We start from the raw sequence: 15,685 nt of genomic DNA, 5'->3' as shown, positions 1-15,685 counted from the left end.
TTCAGTTTGGAGGCGCCGGGTGCAGCACGCAGCATGGCACTCTCGGAACCCATCCTTCTCTGTCTAGCACGCCCCCAGCCACGCCGTGGTGGGCCAATTGCGGAGTGTCTAGTGGGTATCCGTGCTGTTGGCATCTTGTGTTGCATATGGTTACCATGGCCGTCTCTACACCGCCAGTCTTCATGCTGCCGCGCTCGACCCAATAGCAGCGCGCTGCCGGCACACATCGCAGAGCGCGGCAAACCTGTACGCGTACGAGACGTGCATTAGAGCTGCCGCTTTCGCTCGCTGTCAGGGTGACGGTACATGGCCAACGCAGAGCGGGCTGTATTTTGCATGCGTTTAATGTCAAAAGGTCCAGGCATGACGGTGTTTGGTGGGGCTGTTACCCCCAAAGTTGGAGGCAATCCTCCCATGGATCTAGGTTCGTGACAGCCTCGGGAGGGGTAAATCTCGCGCCCGACTCCACCCTAGAATCCCACCGTCTTCTGATAGCTTTCTAGAGACTGGTCTTGACAAACGGTCAGGCCCAATGTGCTGGGAAGGCAGATCTGTAGATTGGGTTTGTAGATCATAGATTGGTTCTGGCAGCCCTACGTACATGGAAGATGGGCATGCTAGATTCTAGAGCTAACAAGTACTTGCACTGCCATGTGGAAAAAAACGTGTCCACATACACCGGAGTCCTATGACCCCGCCACCACCGCATCCCGGGTATCAATACACATAAGAGAAATTATCTATAATCCAATAGTCGTGACCCCCTAGACAAGATACAAGAAATCTGCCAAAGAAAAGAACAAAATGGAAGAGAAAGTATGGGATGTCCCGAAATTACACATAATAGGTAGTAAGCTCGTGAAAGGTGGAGACGAGAGACGCTAAACCGCTGCAGTCGAGTTAGACATTACCGTAATTCGGAAGAAAAGAAAATCAAAAGAACGAATGTGACGCATTAAAAGGACTGGTCATCTTCGATGTCCTCACCATTAAGTATTTTGCGGGCTTCATCAAGTCTTCGTCGCAAAGCTTTGCGTTCATATGCATCGCCGTATGTGTGCTGTAGATTGGAGCAGACATTCTGGATACTGGCTGCAAGCCCGTAGATAAGCTGCGTCTCTTCCTCGCTGAGTGCTACCCGTGGTTCGTCCCTAGAGCCTTCCGTAAGGATAGAGAATATTCTCGAGGTTTGAAGTCCGCTGGCGAGCTCTCCAGGCGAAGACGAGCCACGTGATAATGCCGATTGTGTTGGAGACGCGCCATTGCCGCGTCGCATGTTGATGGCCGAGTCTGAGCGTAGGGAGAGGAGGCCGCTTTGGGTACCAGGGCGAGAGAGAGGCTGATTTTGGTTTGACAGTATTTGCTGAGAGAATTGATCCATGTGCTCGTTCTCTTGGTCGTCGTCGTCGTCGTCTTGTTCTTCTGCTGCAGTGGCAAATGTGGCGACAGTCGAGACTGAGTCAACGCTGGGATTCCGCTGGTGAACTGAGATTCTCTTCTCAGCAGTGCTCAGTCCATCTGTGGTTTGGACGGCTGTCACAGGTCGGGTCGTTTCGGTAGAAGTACCGGAACTGGTACTCGATCGGCGGTCCTCTAGGCTGTAAGTGCCCATTGCACTGTGCAGGAAGAAAGTCTCATAGTCGAATGCATCTACACGGTCTTCATGTCGCTCCGTTACGGGCATCTCGTAGACGGCGTCCTCGTACACACTATCCGGGCCAGGTTCCTCATCGTCTCCATTCACAGAGACGAAGTCAGACTCAGTCTCATCGGCATCATCGTCTTCGAACGCTGTTGACTCACTCGATTCCTCCTCCGTCTGGTCGTATGGTTGGACAGAGTATGCGTGTCCGTTGGGGCCTTGGGTCTGTTTGCTGGAGTGAGTTACGAGTTTCTCGCCATGTTGCTGAGAGGTGGTAGTAGTGGCCGTCAACGGTCGTTCTTGTTCTTCGTAGGGGTCTGTCGTGATACCCAAGCCAGCGTTTGTTGTGTTTCCTGCATCCCATGTCTCGGAAGATGTAAAGGGGCTCGGCGCGCGTAGGCTTTGCATGCTTCGACGTCGAAGGTGGTCTTCTTGTGCCTTTAGCTTCAGACTGGAGATTCTGCCCTTGAGATCATTCATTTGGTCACGAAGACCACTAGCTGCAGAAGTGGACCGATGGACCCTCGCTCCATCCTCGTCTTCTGGCAAAGTCTCCAGCGCAGTCGGGGACCTTGAGCTTCTCGACGCGGACCTTGCAGCATGCTCGCGTTCGCTACTGTTCCAGGTTGTACGAGGATTGCGGAGATGCTCCACACTTCGAGACTCCTTGATAGGGAAACGCCCCTGGCCGTAGCCTTCAGGCGACCATGGACCGCTAATATGGCCGAATGCACTCGATGCTCGCTTGTTGGATGTAGTCCGCGTTAGATACGAGTGCGAAGGCGTGAAAGGGAGTGGCACCGACGTCTCGCTCATCCCCCGTGTATGGCTGGGGCTGCTGCCGTTTGGAGTGAGGAGGGACTGGCGATATGAGTTGATGCGCGGAGGTATTGGTCCTATACCAGCATACAGCCGTCGGTCACGGTCGCGACTAGCCGCAATGTGTGAGGTCAAGTCGGAAGACGTGTTTCTCGAGTGGAAGGTGGGTGATACGACTAGTGATTCTCGTGCACCGCGGAGGTTACCCTCCATTACCTGTAGTTTTGTTAGCAAACATCTAGTCTATGGTAGCGTGAAGAAGCGCATACATTCAGCCGCTTCTTCGCATTTGCCAAGATGATCTCTGCCCTCCTACTGAGCGCGGCAGATGAGTACGGGTCGTTCTCGTCGTCGCTGCCACTAGTGCGGTCCTCGCGCCATCGCTCATTGCCCATGCCGTCGCCAGCGTCGCTATCCTGCGCAGAGTGGTTGCGCTTTTCTTGCTCTTCGAGATCTACTCCACTGTCCTCGAAGCTGTCGTGGCTATCGAACCCGGGCCAGTGCTCAAAGTCTTCGCTGAATATCGAGCTTGAAGTAGGGCTAATCTTGTGGTGGTCTTGACCATGCCAATTGCCAGGGGAATGGCTGCTCAGTGTGTTCTGGATGGTGGGAGACGAGGCAAAAGCATCATCACGGGCACGCACACTCTTAGGAGTAGTCTCTGAGTCGGGCATGTTGCGCAGCGTGGAGCGCGAGGACTGTGCTGATAGGGACGGGGATTTTGTTTGTTGTGAGGCGCGGCGCCGGCCCTGGGGTGCGGAACTTAATCTGACTCGACTTGAGTTTGCGTGCTTGTAGAGGTCCGACGGCGACGGCGGGCGCTCTGGAGAGGGAGCAGGTAAAGCCTCGCGCTCAAAGTCGGCCTCAAAAGTTGGGAGGATCATGCCCGCATCGCTGAGGGTTGGCGAGCGTTGTCCATGGGGCGCAGGACGGGAAGCTGCAGCGACAGCCATGGTTACCTGCAGTTGTCCAGTTGGGGTCGGCTATCTTAGCTTGGCTGCAGTACTGAGCATGTTCGGGGCGCGAGGTTTGGCGACGAGAACTCCCTGTGTGATATCACACTGAGTCGGGAGCAGTGTGACGGCAGGTAAATCAGGACTCGAGAAGTGAAAGACACCGGGCGCGTGTCTCTGATTTTCATAATTTCAGCGTGATTAGGGCTTTGGACAGACGGCAGCATGGACCAGCCGGCAACTGGAGGCGTCTTTAGGGGCATAAGCTAAGGGCCGATTGTTGGTGATCCCCGGCAAATTACCAACGCGGCCACGGGGGCGCTGCAATGTGATTTGCTGACTCTCCTATCCAGCGTTGGCCTAAGTCGTCTACTGCAAGGGACGCCGGCTCTATATACGCTATAACGGCGATCCCTGGTTCCTCATGGTACGGGTACCTGTCGGCTCACACACGATCACACAATGGCATCGCGTCTCGGGAAAAGTGCAATTCCCCGAAAGAAACACTGTAGAACGATACACGGATACGTCAACGCACATGCGAAACCATTCTTCTTTCGATCCATCGTCATCTAGAACAAGCATCATCACCGCATCTGTGCGCCGACTATGGACTTGCCCTCTTCAGGTAAGCATAGCTTGGACTTCATGGGGACAAGGGGGACTGAGCTAGGTGCGCACGCGAAGGCATATATCAGATTGCTATGCTATGTTGCTCTCATACCAATCATCCAGTGAATCTTGAACCGTGTAGCTATGATATAGTTTCGTACGCCTATGCAAATTCCAGAATGCTATGCACGCCGCCCAATGCTCCGTTGTATGTAGATCTATTATTCGCTCGCTAACGCAGATATCCAAAATATATAAGAAACGGACGTAATCCCATCAGAAGCCATTATCATCGTCGTTCCATCCAAGGGCATCGTATATCGACGCTTCGGCATCATTGTTGTTCGATGCAGCGAGTGCCGCTGGAGCGACCCCGCTTTCTGGGGCAGACACAGGTTTGGTGGGTGTAGCAAAAAGCGCAGGAAGTGCAAAGTCGGTATCGTCATGAGGTGAAATGCCTCGAGCTTTGACAGGAGTCTCGAACACATGCGACTGCGCGAAATCTCTGCCGCCCGAAGAAGACGACGTCGCCGCCTTCAATGGCGTTGCGAAGATCTTCCTCCGGACTGAATCTGTCGAGAAGGGTTGGCTATTTGGCGCCTTGGACGGTGTCTCGGCAATGCCCGACTGCGCTAGATTTCGAGCCGTCGTGTGGCGGTGGCCCGTTGCCGGCACCATCGCAGCTGGTGGACGCACTCCTGAAGACGGCACGCAGAGTCCGCTGGAAGAAGGCACTTCCGCGCCGGGAGACCTAACAAACGGGTCATAGTGATAGTGGGTCGGCGTCTGCTCAACCATATTCTTCGTCCTCTTGCCAACCCGAGGCGTTGCAGATACCTGAACGTCCTTGATAGTCTTTCTTACGGTAACCGTTGGCTTTCTCGACTTGTTGGGCAAGCCCAGACCACGTTGCTCGATGTCGGCAACGTAGCCACCAGCGGCTAGTCCACGATTGGGCTTCTTCAACGCTAATATAGCCTCTTGAAGATCCTCTTCGACTCGCTGCTTGTGCTTTATCTTAGCTGATGCAGCAGCCGAAGGCTGAGCGAGATCAATTTGACGGCCCTGCAGATGCCGGATCTGGGACATCGATTGCCGAGCGCTTTTGGACGGGCTCCGTCGAAAAGGTATGGCTGAAAGAGGGACCTCACTACCCTCTCGTTTGATGCCGTCTAGAAGTGCCGAATCGGTGGCACATCGGCTCAGAGAAGGTGTTGTTCGCTCAATGGTCCGTCCCGTATTGTCTGTGGCAACACGGGCTAATGAGCGTCGTGACTTCTTCACGTCAGGTTCCTTTGAACTTCCGGATTTGCGTGAGGTGAGTGGCGGTCTCACTGCCTTTCGTTTGGTTGGCAAGCTATGCGTGGGCCCACCAAGCTTCTTGTTGACCACGAGCGCCTGCTCAGGTAGTCGGTTGATGTAGAAGGGGATTATGACTTCAACACAGAAACTGTGTAAGCGATCACTAGAACCGTTCCTTCCAGATCCGTCGGATCCATCATGTCTTGATGGCTTTGCATCAAAGTCCAATATGCCTAATTCTTCAGTAGCATGCCAGATGCATAGCTTGTCCAGCAGTAAATCGAGTTGAAGGTTAATGTCGTCGAGTTTCTTCTTGCGCTTCTTCGGCTCGCTCTGAGTCTGGGCTCCGTCGGCAGTGGTTTGCTGCTCTAGTGGTTTACTTGTAGAAAGAGCTTCCAGTGCGACGATCTCAAGCATAAGAATCAGCTGAGCGAGCGTCTCGCGGACCCGGAGATCTCCGATACGCCTCTTGATGCGCTGATCTAGAGTCTCTGTAGCCATACTGTCGCCACTTGGCAATTCGGACTGCCACCATTTCTTGACCAACGCCTCTTCTTGCGGGTATACGCCCTCTCGACTGAGCTTCACCTTTTTCTTTGACTTCTTCGGCTTGCTGGCGCCTGCAGCGTGCTCATCATCCGAATAGCTTCCGGGTGGAATTTCTTTGATCAACGATGGTAGTTTGTCGTGATACTTCTTCTCGCTAGCTTTGGGACTCAGCAACATAGTCCTTAAGAACGCGACGAGTTCATGTGTAGCTGGCGCTCCCTCTTCAGCCGAGGTGAACGTGTTCCGTATCCGAGTGATCGGGCCCTTTGCAAGATATGCCAGTGAGGTCTTAGACATGTAGACTGCGTCCAAGTAGTGTTGAACCAAGAGATCGAGTTGTTCTTGCGGCGATGGCGCGTCCGGCATGAGCTCTAGAGGGAGCTCGGTGGGGATCGTGTCCAAATGCTCGGTTCCTGAAGCTTCCGGAGCCATGTCTGGCTGTTGTGCATGCTCCATCGTTGTCTCTGGTCGTAATTTCGGTCGTATCATCGTCATCCGCGCTCGTTTCGCTGGTAGTTCCACAATGTGCGTCTCTACCGCGGCTTGCTGCCACCATTCTCCTCGTCCAGCCGCACTCGCCTCCGTTCTCGGGCGTGTTGGCAGCACCTTCAGATTTGTAGGATCCCACAAGTCTGTGACGTCTTTCTCCTTAAGCCAATTCGCAAGCCTACATATACTATAGATGCGTGGCTGTACCCGCTCTATGGCGTATAGTGTGTTCTTCGCCTCGAACCGTGCAACGAGTATCTTGGGGACTGCATGTTCTTGATTGCCATGCTCTCTGTCTTCTAATATATCGATTTGAGCGGTGAAGAGGCTATTTGGGGCGAAGTTCTCGTCATCGGAAATGTCGAGGAAGGTCAAAGGCAGCTGTGAACGCCCAATCACTCGTACCGGTCTGAAAATGACGGGCTTATTCTTGTAAGGCGATTCTGAATGTGCTTGAATCGTGAAAGGCTTGTTGAAGGCTCCGAGACCGCAGAGAGAGTCTCTCGTCTGCTTCGAGGGCAGTTGAGTCTTGGGATCGTCCCGTTTGGCGGCTAAACGTAGCAGTTGGGTTGGGGTTTCAGAGGCTGAATGTAGCATTGTCTTCGTTTGCAATGCGTACGTGGACATCGGAACTGCGCATGGCTGTCGGCGTTGTCTAATGCGAGTGTTGACAGTACATTGCCTAGCAGACGCGTTTCGGCAGTCGCGAAATCACGAAGGGTCGTGCGCCCACTCCTTCCGCGCGACAACGTCATCCCCGCACCATCATCTCGATCGATCAGCCCGCGACTAGTGTCGGGCGATCAAGGTGTCATCTCCTCAAAACACGCTTTTTAAGCTTTCTTCTGTGTGGACTAAGAATTGCTTGCGTATCATGAGAAGAGAATCCAATCGCACCCATCTAGCATACAACGCAAAGTTTCGATGTATGTTGTAGCCATTATCCTCGGACTTCCTTGTGTGTTCACGGCATACAGCCTATGTTACCTCCCGAGTACCCCTCTTTACCATCATGGGTTACCTGGACCTTACCATGTCTCCATTCGATCGGCAGCCAATGGACATGGCACTAATGCGAAGGTCATGGATGTCCTCTGGCCCCTCAAGAGACTCGTACAGTAACCTTGGAACATCTGAATCTCTTTCGTCGAAGCTCCTCGTCTTTAATCACCTCACAATACTAATACCAACGTAAAATTCATAAGACCGTACGAACAGCGATCCATACAGCTATCTTGAATACCACCTCGGAATACTTAGCAACTGCAAAAGCAATACTTCGGAATGAGGTCCACGGTCTTAGGCACACTAGGACTCATTCCCGTGTCTTTGGGATCGGGCTATTTCGAGACACCGTCAGGTGGCTATCGTCCCTTCGATCCCGGGTACACTATTGGCGCCTATCCTCAAGACTTCACACTCGTGGGGCCGCCACTGGAACCTGTCCACGACTCTCAAAAACCTTCCACTGGCCTAGCTGTCGACTCCTCTCGCAACCTATACTTGACATATCCTCGCAACTTTGAGCAAACACCAAGTAACGTGGTGCTTTGTACATCCTACAACGACGAAGTAGCATGGCCCAACGCAAGTATGCAGAACTGCACTGCTGGTCAGGACCCGAGAACCTGCTTCATCAACGTTCAGAACATCGTTCTAGACGATCGAGGGAGGCTGTGGGTGGTAGATAGCGGGATTCCATTCAACGCTAGCCCAGACACCAACGCGCTGTTCGGAGGCGCGAAGCTCATGAGCTTCAACGAGACGACGGCAGAGCATCTCCGAACCTATGTGATACCCCAAGATCTATTGTCGCATAGGATGAACATGAATGATATGCGCGTCAACACAACCCTGGGCGGAAGGGAAGGATACGCTTTCATCACAGATGCCAGCAAAAATAGCTCACTGTTAGCAGTGGATCTTGAAAATGGTAGCGCGGTACGCAGACTGCTCAATACGAGCGTCGTTCGAGCAGATGAAAAGTATGTCGGGTCATATGGTGGAGAGCTCATCTACACTTGGAACGGTACACAGAAGGGTCATCTCACGACGGCCGCAGATGGGATCGCTCTAGGTACGTGGTGCTGAAGTAGCGTGCGCTTATGTTACTGACTGCATCATAGCATTCGGCAACTTCTACTGGGGTGTGCTAGCCTCCCGGCGCTTCTACTACATATCACAGGAGGTTCTCGTTGATCAAAAGTTGACAGATGTCGAAGTCCTCGCCGCGGTACAGAATCCAGGCCAATGTGGTTCAGAACAAGCTGGCTTTACCGCTGACGATCGAGGCCGAGTATACATCGCAGCAAGTGAACAGAATGCTATATACTACGTCGACACACTGGAATCCGAAGCTAATATGACAGTCAACGGCAACCCACCTGGAGGATCTGGTCTTATCCCACCGGAGGACTACGTGGTGAAGACGTTAGTGAGAAACGCGATGATTCAACATGCTGATTCCATGGCTATCTTGGACGGGTGGCTGTACTTCAACACGAACCAGCTTATGCTGGGTCCTGGGTTCCAGTATAATAACACAGATAAGAGGAAAGGTCCATTCCGTAGCTTTCGATTTTGGATTGGAAGGGGACCAGCAGCGGCATAGCATTATTTATTCGTATTGGATGGGCAGTCTGCCATCGATGTTGTTTTCGCTTTGACTGTAACCTCCAATCACACGAGGAAAAGCTTGTACTGGCTACTTCTTTATGTGCTCTACATTGCACATTGTACCTAGGTAATGTCCAGAAAGCCGCCAGGTACTGAAGGAATCTTCTTGTCATGGTATGCGTGTAGCATCACGGCATAGATTCAAGCGTCGTCTTATCAGAGAGTCGTGAGGTAGCGAAAACAACAACTGACGATGAAAGTTTTTTTTAATCTGATATTTCTGCAACAACATCTGGTCATCCTAGAATATGACACCAGGTGCCGTTGTACCCATTGATTCCTTAACCCGCTATACGCTATACCAGAAGTTCTCTAGTGGCTTACCCCAGCTTCCACTTGTGTCATCGGCTGCGGTAACTCGCGGCTTTGTGGTCCTTCACAATTACCACCTCGGCGGCAGTACATGAATATGTTTCTTTCACAGAAAGAATCTGCACGCGCATTACGCCCACCATGAAGTCTTTCGCATGCAGAGAAGCATCCCGTCTGTTTTCACGCTCAAACCTCGCCCACCGTGCGTCAATTACGGCTCCCAGGAATGCAAACATTCGCACACAAGAGCAAAGAAGAGGGTTCCGGGAAACAAGAAGACTATTGGTAGTTAAACCGTACCTTCTGGCAGATATTGGGGAAGGTGAGTAGGCGAATTAGAGCTGCCGGTGCCTCGGGCTAATCATGCTGTGCATAGGTATTACCGAATGCCAGGTTATCCAATGGTTCGTGAAGCCCGGCGCGCGCGTAGAGCAATTCGACCCTATCTGTGAAGTACAATCGGATAAAGCATCTGTCGAGGTATATACTGTTCGAGAGACAAAGACGGCAACGACTAACTTCAGGCAGATTACCTCGCGGTTCGATGGCGTTATCAAAAAGTTGTACTACGAACCGGATGACATGGCCAAGGTTGGAAAGGTAAGCATGGACCTCAAGATTCTCTGTAGATTTTGAGCTGACAGTAGAAGCCTCTAGTAGACATCGATATCCAAAGCGAGATCTCCGCAGCTGACGAAGCCCTACTCAACGGAGGATCAGGCAAACAAGACGATGAGGTCCTACTTACCGGAGGTGGGGGTACTCAGTCAGATCAGGGAGCACCGATGACTGCAGAACCACAAGAACAGGGGATTGAGCTTGGAAGGAACGATACGAAGGCTGCGACTGGAGATTTGCCCGCGTTAGATCAAAGCACGAGTCTACCATCCGAACCAACAACACAAAGACAACCAGGAAAGCATGCGTCGCTCGCCACGCCGGCTGTGCGACATATGGTTAAGGAGCACAAGATCAAGATTGAAGATATACAAGGCACAGGAAGGGAAGGTCGCGTGCTCAAAGACGATGTGCAGCGGCACATCGAATCGATGAAGCAAACCACAACTACACCATCGACAAGCTCAATGCCAGCGCCTGCTGCCACACAACAAATGGAGGATCAAGTCAAGCCATTGACTCCAGTCCAGTCTGGCATGTTCAAACAGATGACAAAATCCCTATCAATCCCCCACTTCCTGTACACGGACGCCGTAGACTTCAGCTCGCTTACGTCCCTCCGCAAAAAGTACAATGCAGGTCGCGAGAAGCCAGATCGGATAACACCACTACCAATCATCATCAAGGCGGTATCGCTCACACTCCAGCAATTTCCATTACTCAACTCACACCTGGATACAACTACGAACCCAAACAAGCCACAGATTGTACTAAAGGGAAGCCACAACATTGGTGTAGCAGTCGATTCGCCTGCTGGGCTACTCGTACCCGTCATCAAGAATGTACAAGCCCATAGCATCGCCTCGCTAGCGCAAGAAATCCAGCGCCTCAGCTCGCTGGCACGCGCTGGAAAGCTCTCATCTGCTGATCTCACTGGTGCGACTTTTACCGTTAGCAACATTGGTAGTATAGGCGGTGGTGCTGTGGCACCTGTCATCGTTGGGCCTCAGGTTGGTATTCTGGGTATTGGGAAAGCGAGGGTAGTGCCGGCGTTTGGGGAAAATGATGAGCTGATCAAGAGGGAGGAGTGCGTATTCAGCTGGAGTGCCGATCATAGGGTTGTTGATGGAGCGTATGTTGCGAGGGCGGCGGAGGAGGTGAGGAAGTGCTTGGAGGGTGTTGAAGGAATGCTCGTTAGAATGCGATAGTGGTTCAAAAGATAGAAGTATATAAAAAGCGATGCACAGGCAAGTTGATTCGTGCCTCATGAGACTTGTTACTTGGTCAAGCTCTGGCAAGCTCTTTTCCAAACATCCAACGTGTTGCGATCGCCCGGTGATATTCTCTGTGTTGGTACTTGATATCATTTTGCTATGGTGTATTATTTGACAGCTGGCATATGCAAGTGGCTTCTTACACTACTCAGTAATAAGAGCAGACACCTTGACACACTCTTTGCAGTTTTCTCAATACCTGTTTCCGGATCTGTGGGCCAATCTCAATACCATGGAAGAGTGCTTGCAGTAGACTCAAGCAGCACCTTTGAGCACCTGCTCGAGGCTGTTCTTGCTATTCGTATACGTCTTTTCCAGGTAGTCTTCCTTCTTGTCCAGATTGGTCATCTCCTTGTTCAACGCTTCACTCTCATCCTCGAGTCTCTTCTGTACATCTGGGATAGGTGTGCAGACAAACCTAAATCACAACGATTAGTCTCTCCGCTGCTTCTCATAGTTTCCCCGCAGTTGCGAAGGGGCGAATGTTGTGGCATGAAACCTACATCTTCCCAACACCCTCGTACACCTTAGTCTCTGCAGGCAATGACGAGACCTCTGATGAGGTGAGCTGGAGCATGCGACCCTCTCGTGTCCTGGCGGCCTTTTGTTGTTTGACGATGACGAGTTGTTGTTCGGCGAAAGCCTTCTTCTGGCTGATCTCTTGCAGGACCTAGATTTTTCTGTTGTCAGACCCCAAGCTCTTCCCTATCTCTTGGTCATGCGCCATTTCTACGCACCTTCTGCAAGGCCTCGTTTGACATGGACATGGTGGCGGAGTCTCTCAAAAGTTGACAATGTTCGCACGTCTCGTGAGAACGGCCAGCCAGCCAGCCAGCCAGCCAGCTGCGCTCTCAAGCTTTCTCGGTTCGGCAGTTGCGAGACCCTGCGCGCATGTGATTGGCTAGTAGATTCACGCCGAAAACAGCACCGCCCGCTGGTCGCAACCGTTCTCCCATGTGTGCTAGACGTATAGGTCGGCAGTAGAAATCGCACTGAGGGTGCCCTTTTGCAAGTGTACCCTTGGTTGCGTGGCGTGGTGGTCAACAGCCGTGATAGCCTATCGCTGAAGCATGGACCTTTCTTTTCGCTGATTGTCGCTTTCCAGTCTTTGCTTCCGCAAAGTCCGGGACTAGATACAAGCTTGATATCGTGTTCAAAGACGTGCAGATTCCCTGTTCTCGTTATTTTTCTCTTGTCCTTTCATAATTTGAGCAGAGACAGAATGGCCGCGTTCTTCTCTCGGTTACCGTCGATACCGTATCCGCCTGAACAAGACGGATGGTTCTCTCCTGTCACGTCTACCCTCGACTGGTGTGAAGAGGTTTGTTAATAGGATCACTACACTACAGGGGCTTCAGCTAACGTTCTGGAGAATTATGTAGTAACGCAGTACTCTGCGGAAATTATCAACACACTCACAAATCTTCTGTTCATGTACCTGGCAGCAAAAGGCATACGCAATTGCTTGAAGAATGGACACGACACAGTTTTTCTCGTAGCATTCATTGGCTATCTGCTTGTTGGAACTGGAAGCTTCCTCTTCCACGCGACATTGAAATGTAGGTTCGCTACTGACCAAGTCAGCGACATGCTGTATCTGATGCATCTTAGATCCCATGCAGCTTGTAGATGAGCTTTCGATGATCTACACGACGTGTCTGATGAACTTTGCGACGTTCTCCTATGGCAAATCAAGGCTATACTCTACGGTTCTGGCAATTGGACTCGTGTCTCTCGCCGTCTTCATCACACTGTATTACCATTACCTCCAGGATCCAACCTTCCATCAAAACGCCTACGCGCTCCTCACGGCAATTGTACTGTTCCGCGCCATGTATGTAATGGAAGTGAACATCCGCCCGCGCTTCCGGTCAAAGGAGAGAGAAGCTGCGAACCCGCGTCCGCACGGGGGTGTAGAGGCAGTTCAAGAAAGGGAGGACGTGCGAGACCAGCAGATTCTTACTACGATGTGGAAGATGATCGCATTCGGTCTGAGCATCTTCTTGGGTGGTTTCGCAGTATGGCATCTCGACAATGAATATTGCTCGAAACTGATTCAGTGGAGGAGGGAGATTGGTATGCCTTGGGGTTTTGTACTAGAGGGTCATGGCTGGTGGTGAGTACTGCAGGTATCCTTGAGGCGACAAAAGCTCACAGCATTAGGCATCTTATGACTGGAACCGGAGCCTACTACTACATTGTATGGGGTGTATGGCTCCGACATTGCCTCAATTACAGGCAAGACGAGTATGAGCTGGACTGGCCCAACTTCTGGACGATGCCGCAGGTTATCAAGCGACGAGACGCAGTGGCAAATGGTCATGCGCGTGCCTCTACTAAGAAGGAGCTGTAAGGGGTGACGGTGGATAGTGTTTGCTATGGAGGGAATTATGCATGTGCTTTGCAAGATCAGCGTTGTGCGGTATTCTGCTGCAGCAGCAGTCGACTATGCGGAGAGTAGATTTTTACAGGGATTGGGATGGAAGGAAGAGTTCCGCGACTGCCTTGAATAGCAGCCGTGTCACCATACGAAGCCAACAGTTGCCACAGCATACTGCAAAGCGATAAAACTATTCGGCAGAATCAACTGATAGCAACAATTGTGCCATGCTAGTGCAGTATATCTCCATGACTAGCTCTTCCTGTCCAACAGGCACCAGCTTTGGCCGCGCGCGTTGTTAGTAAATAGCCTTAGCGCCGACGGCCCGTGCAGACGACCCACAGAGATCTTTAACGCACTCACCGCTTCTGCTCCTCTTGCTCTCCACACCAGCACCACCAGCACCGTCGACCAGCTATAACCCAGCTCCTCGCATTTTCGCCTCAGTAATTCCCATTAACCCCATCCCCAACCGCCAACATGCGTGAGATTGTACGTATCGCCCGAATCTGCAAGTCCCTGTGGCGCGTCGCTGCCCCGCGCCTGGATATCATTCAGGGACAAGTCAACACAGAACAACAGCTAACGACGTTTCTCTGCAACAGGTTCACCTCCAGACCGGTCAATGCGTAAGCTCTCCCTCTCTAGACAATTCCGACGACAGCTAACAGACTCCCCAGGGTAACCAAATCGGTGCTGCCTTCTGGCAGACCATCTCCGGCGAGCATGGCCTCGACGGCTCTGGTGTCTACAACGGCACTTCCGACCTCCAGCTGGAGCGCATGAACGTCTACTTCAACGAAGTGCGTTACTCGATTACCCATACGGCAGATAAAAGACCAATACTGATCCGTAGCAGGCCTCCAACAACAAGTTCGTGCCCCGTGCCGTCCTCGTCGATCTCGAGCCCGGTACCATGGACGCCGTCCGCGCTGGACCTTTCGGTCAGCTCTTCCGCCCCGACAACTTCGTCTTCGGCCAGTCTGGTGCTGGTAACAACTGGGCAAAGGGTCATTACACTGAGGGTGCCGAGCTGGTCGACCAGGTCCTCGACGTCGTGCGCCGCGAGGCCGAGGGCTGCGACTGCCTCCAGGGTTTCCAGATCACCCACTCCCTCGGAGGTGGTACTGGTGCCGGTATGGGTACGCTCCTCATCTCCAAGATCCGTGAGGAGTTCCCCGACCGCATGATGGCCACCTACTCCGTCGTGCCTTCCCCCAAGGTCTCCGACACCGTTGTCGAGCCCTACAACGCCACACTCTCCATCCACCAGCTGGTTGAGAACTCTGACGAGACCTTCTGCATTGACAACGAGGCTCTCTACGACATCTGCATGAGGACCCTCAAGCTGAACAACCCCTCCTACGGCGACCTGAACCACCTCGTCTCCGCCGTCATGTCGGGTGTCACCACCTGCCTGCGTTTCCCCGGTCAGCTCAACTCTGACCTGAGGAAGTTGGCCGTCAACATGGTTCCCTTCCCCCGTCTCCACTTCTTCATGGTCGGATTCGCACCCCTTACTAGCCGCGGCGCCCACTCCTTCCGCGCCGTCACCGTTCCCGAGCTCACCCAGCAAATGTTCGACCCCAAGAACATGATGGCTGCTTCCGACTTCCGCAACGGTCGCTACCTGACCTGCTCTGCCTACTTCCGTGGTAAGGTCTCCATGAAGGAGGTCGAGGACCAGATGCGCAACGTCCAGAACAAGAACTCCTCATACTTTGTTGAGTGGATCCCCAACAACGTTCAGACCGCCCTCTGCTCCATTCCTCCTCGCGGCCTGAAGATGTCCTCCACCTTCGTCGGTAACTCCACCTCTATCCAGGAGCTCTTCAAGCGTGTCGGTGACCAGTTCACTGCCATGTTCAGGCGCAAGGCTTTCTTGCATTGGTACACTGGTGAGGGTATGGACGAGATGGAGTTCACTGAGGCTGAGTCCAACATGAACGACTTGGTCTCCGAGTACCAGCAATACCAGGAGGCTTCCGTCTCCGAGGGTGAGGATGAGTACGACGAGGAGGCTCCTCTTGAGGCTGAGGAGTAAGCTGGTCACGGCTGA

The 15,685-nt window shown here is 52.6% G+C and overlaps 7 protein-coding genes across 7 annotated transcripts; 4 read left to right on the top strand and 3 right to left on the bottom strand.

The window, feature by feature from the left end:
* Window positions 1-955: 955 nt before the first annotated feature.
* On the bottom strand, window positions 956-3,414 carry ALTATR162_LOCUS4786 (uncharacterized protein; the record flags this gene model as incomplete). The annotated part of the gene is made up of 2 exons (XM_043312401.1): window positions 956-2,677; window positions 2,731-3,414. 2 exons carry the CDS (start codon window positions 3,412-3,414, stop codon window positions 956-958), a joined length of 2,406 nt encoding a protein of 801 aa, XP_043168336.1.
* An 888-nt stretch (window positions 3,415-4,302) lies between these two features.
* On the bottom strand, window positions 4,303-6,963 carry ALTATR162_LOCUS4785 (uncharacterized protein; the record flags this gene model as incomplete). The annotated part of the gene is made up of 1 exon (XM_043312400.1): window positions 4,303-6,963. The coding sequence occupies one exon, from the start codon at window positions 6,961-6,963 to the stop codon at window positions 4,303-4,305; it is 2,661 nt and encodes an 886-aa protein (XP_043168335.1).
* Window positions 6,964-7,650: 687 nt separating this feature from the next.
* ALTATR162_LOCUS4784 (uncharacterized protein) lies at window positions 7,651-8,977 on the top strand (the record flags this gene model as incomplete). The annotated part of the gene is made up of 2 exons (XM_043312399.1): window positions 7,651-8,443; window positions 8,493-8,977. The coding sequence occupies 2 exons, from the start codon at window positions 7,651-7,653 to the stop codon at window positions 8,975-8,977; spliced, it is 1,278 nt and encodes a 425-aa protein (XP_043168334.1).
* Window positions 8,978-9,495: 518 nt separating this feature from the next.
* ALTATR162_LOCUS4783 (uncharacterized protein) lies at window positions 9,496-11,180 on the top strand (the record flags this gene model as incomplete). Its single annotated transcript, XM_043312398.1, has 4 exons — window positions 9,496-9,676; window positions 9,731-9,834; window positions 9,883-9,954; window positions 10,005-11,180. 4 exons carry the CDS (start codon window positions 9,496-9,498, stop codon window positions 11,178-11,180), a joined length of 1,533 nt encoding a protein of 510 aa, XP_043168333.1.
* A 321-nt stretch (window positions 11,181-11,501) lies between these two features.
* On the bottom strand, window positions 11,502-12,013 carry ALTATR162_LOCUS4782 (uncharacterized protein; the record flags this gene model as incomplete). The annotated part of the gene is made up of 3 exons (XM_043312397.1): window positions 11,502-11,664; window positions 11,750-11,916; window positions 11,984-12,013. The coding sequence occupies 3 exons, from the start codon at window positions 12,011-12,013 to the stop codon at window positions 11,502-11,504; spliced, it is 360 nt and encodes a 119-aa protein (XP_043168332.1).
* Window positions 12,014-12,468: 455 nt separating this feature from the next.
* On the top strand, window positions 12,469-13,599 carry ALTATR162_LOCUS4781 (uncharacterized protein; the record flags this gene model as incomplete). The annotated part of the gene is made up of 4 exons (XM_043312396.1): window positions 12,469-12,567; window positions 12,619-12,805; window positions 12,858-13,362; window positions 13,410-13,599. The coding sequence occupies 4 exons, from the start codon at window positions 12,469-12,471 to the stop codon at window positions 13,597-13,599; spliced, it is 981 nt and encodes a 326-aa protein (XP_043168331.1).
* Window positions 13,600-14,106: 507 nt separating this feature from the next.
* Window positions 14,107-15,670, top strand: ALTATR162_LOCUS4780 (beta-tubulin; the record flags this gene model as incomplete). The annotated part of the gene is made up of 3 exons (XM_043312395.1): window positions 14,107-14,247; window positions 14,307-14,429; window positions 14,483-15,670. The coding sequence occupies 3 exons, from the start codon at window positions 14,107-14,109 to the stop codon at window positions 15,668-15,670; spliced, it is 1,452 nt and encodes a 483-aa protein (XP_043168330.1).
* Between the last annotated feature and the right edge of the window lie 15 nt (window positions 15,671-15,685).

Source organism: Alternaria atra, assembly GCF_907166805.1.
Source record: "Alternaria atra isolate CS162 genome assembly, contig: 23, whole genome shotgun sequence".
NCBI lineage: Eukaryota > Fungi > Ascomycota > Dothideomycetes > Pleosporales > Pleosporaceae > Alternaria > Alternaria atra.
This window is presented reverse-complemented; position numbering and strand designations above follow the sequence as displayed.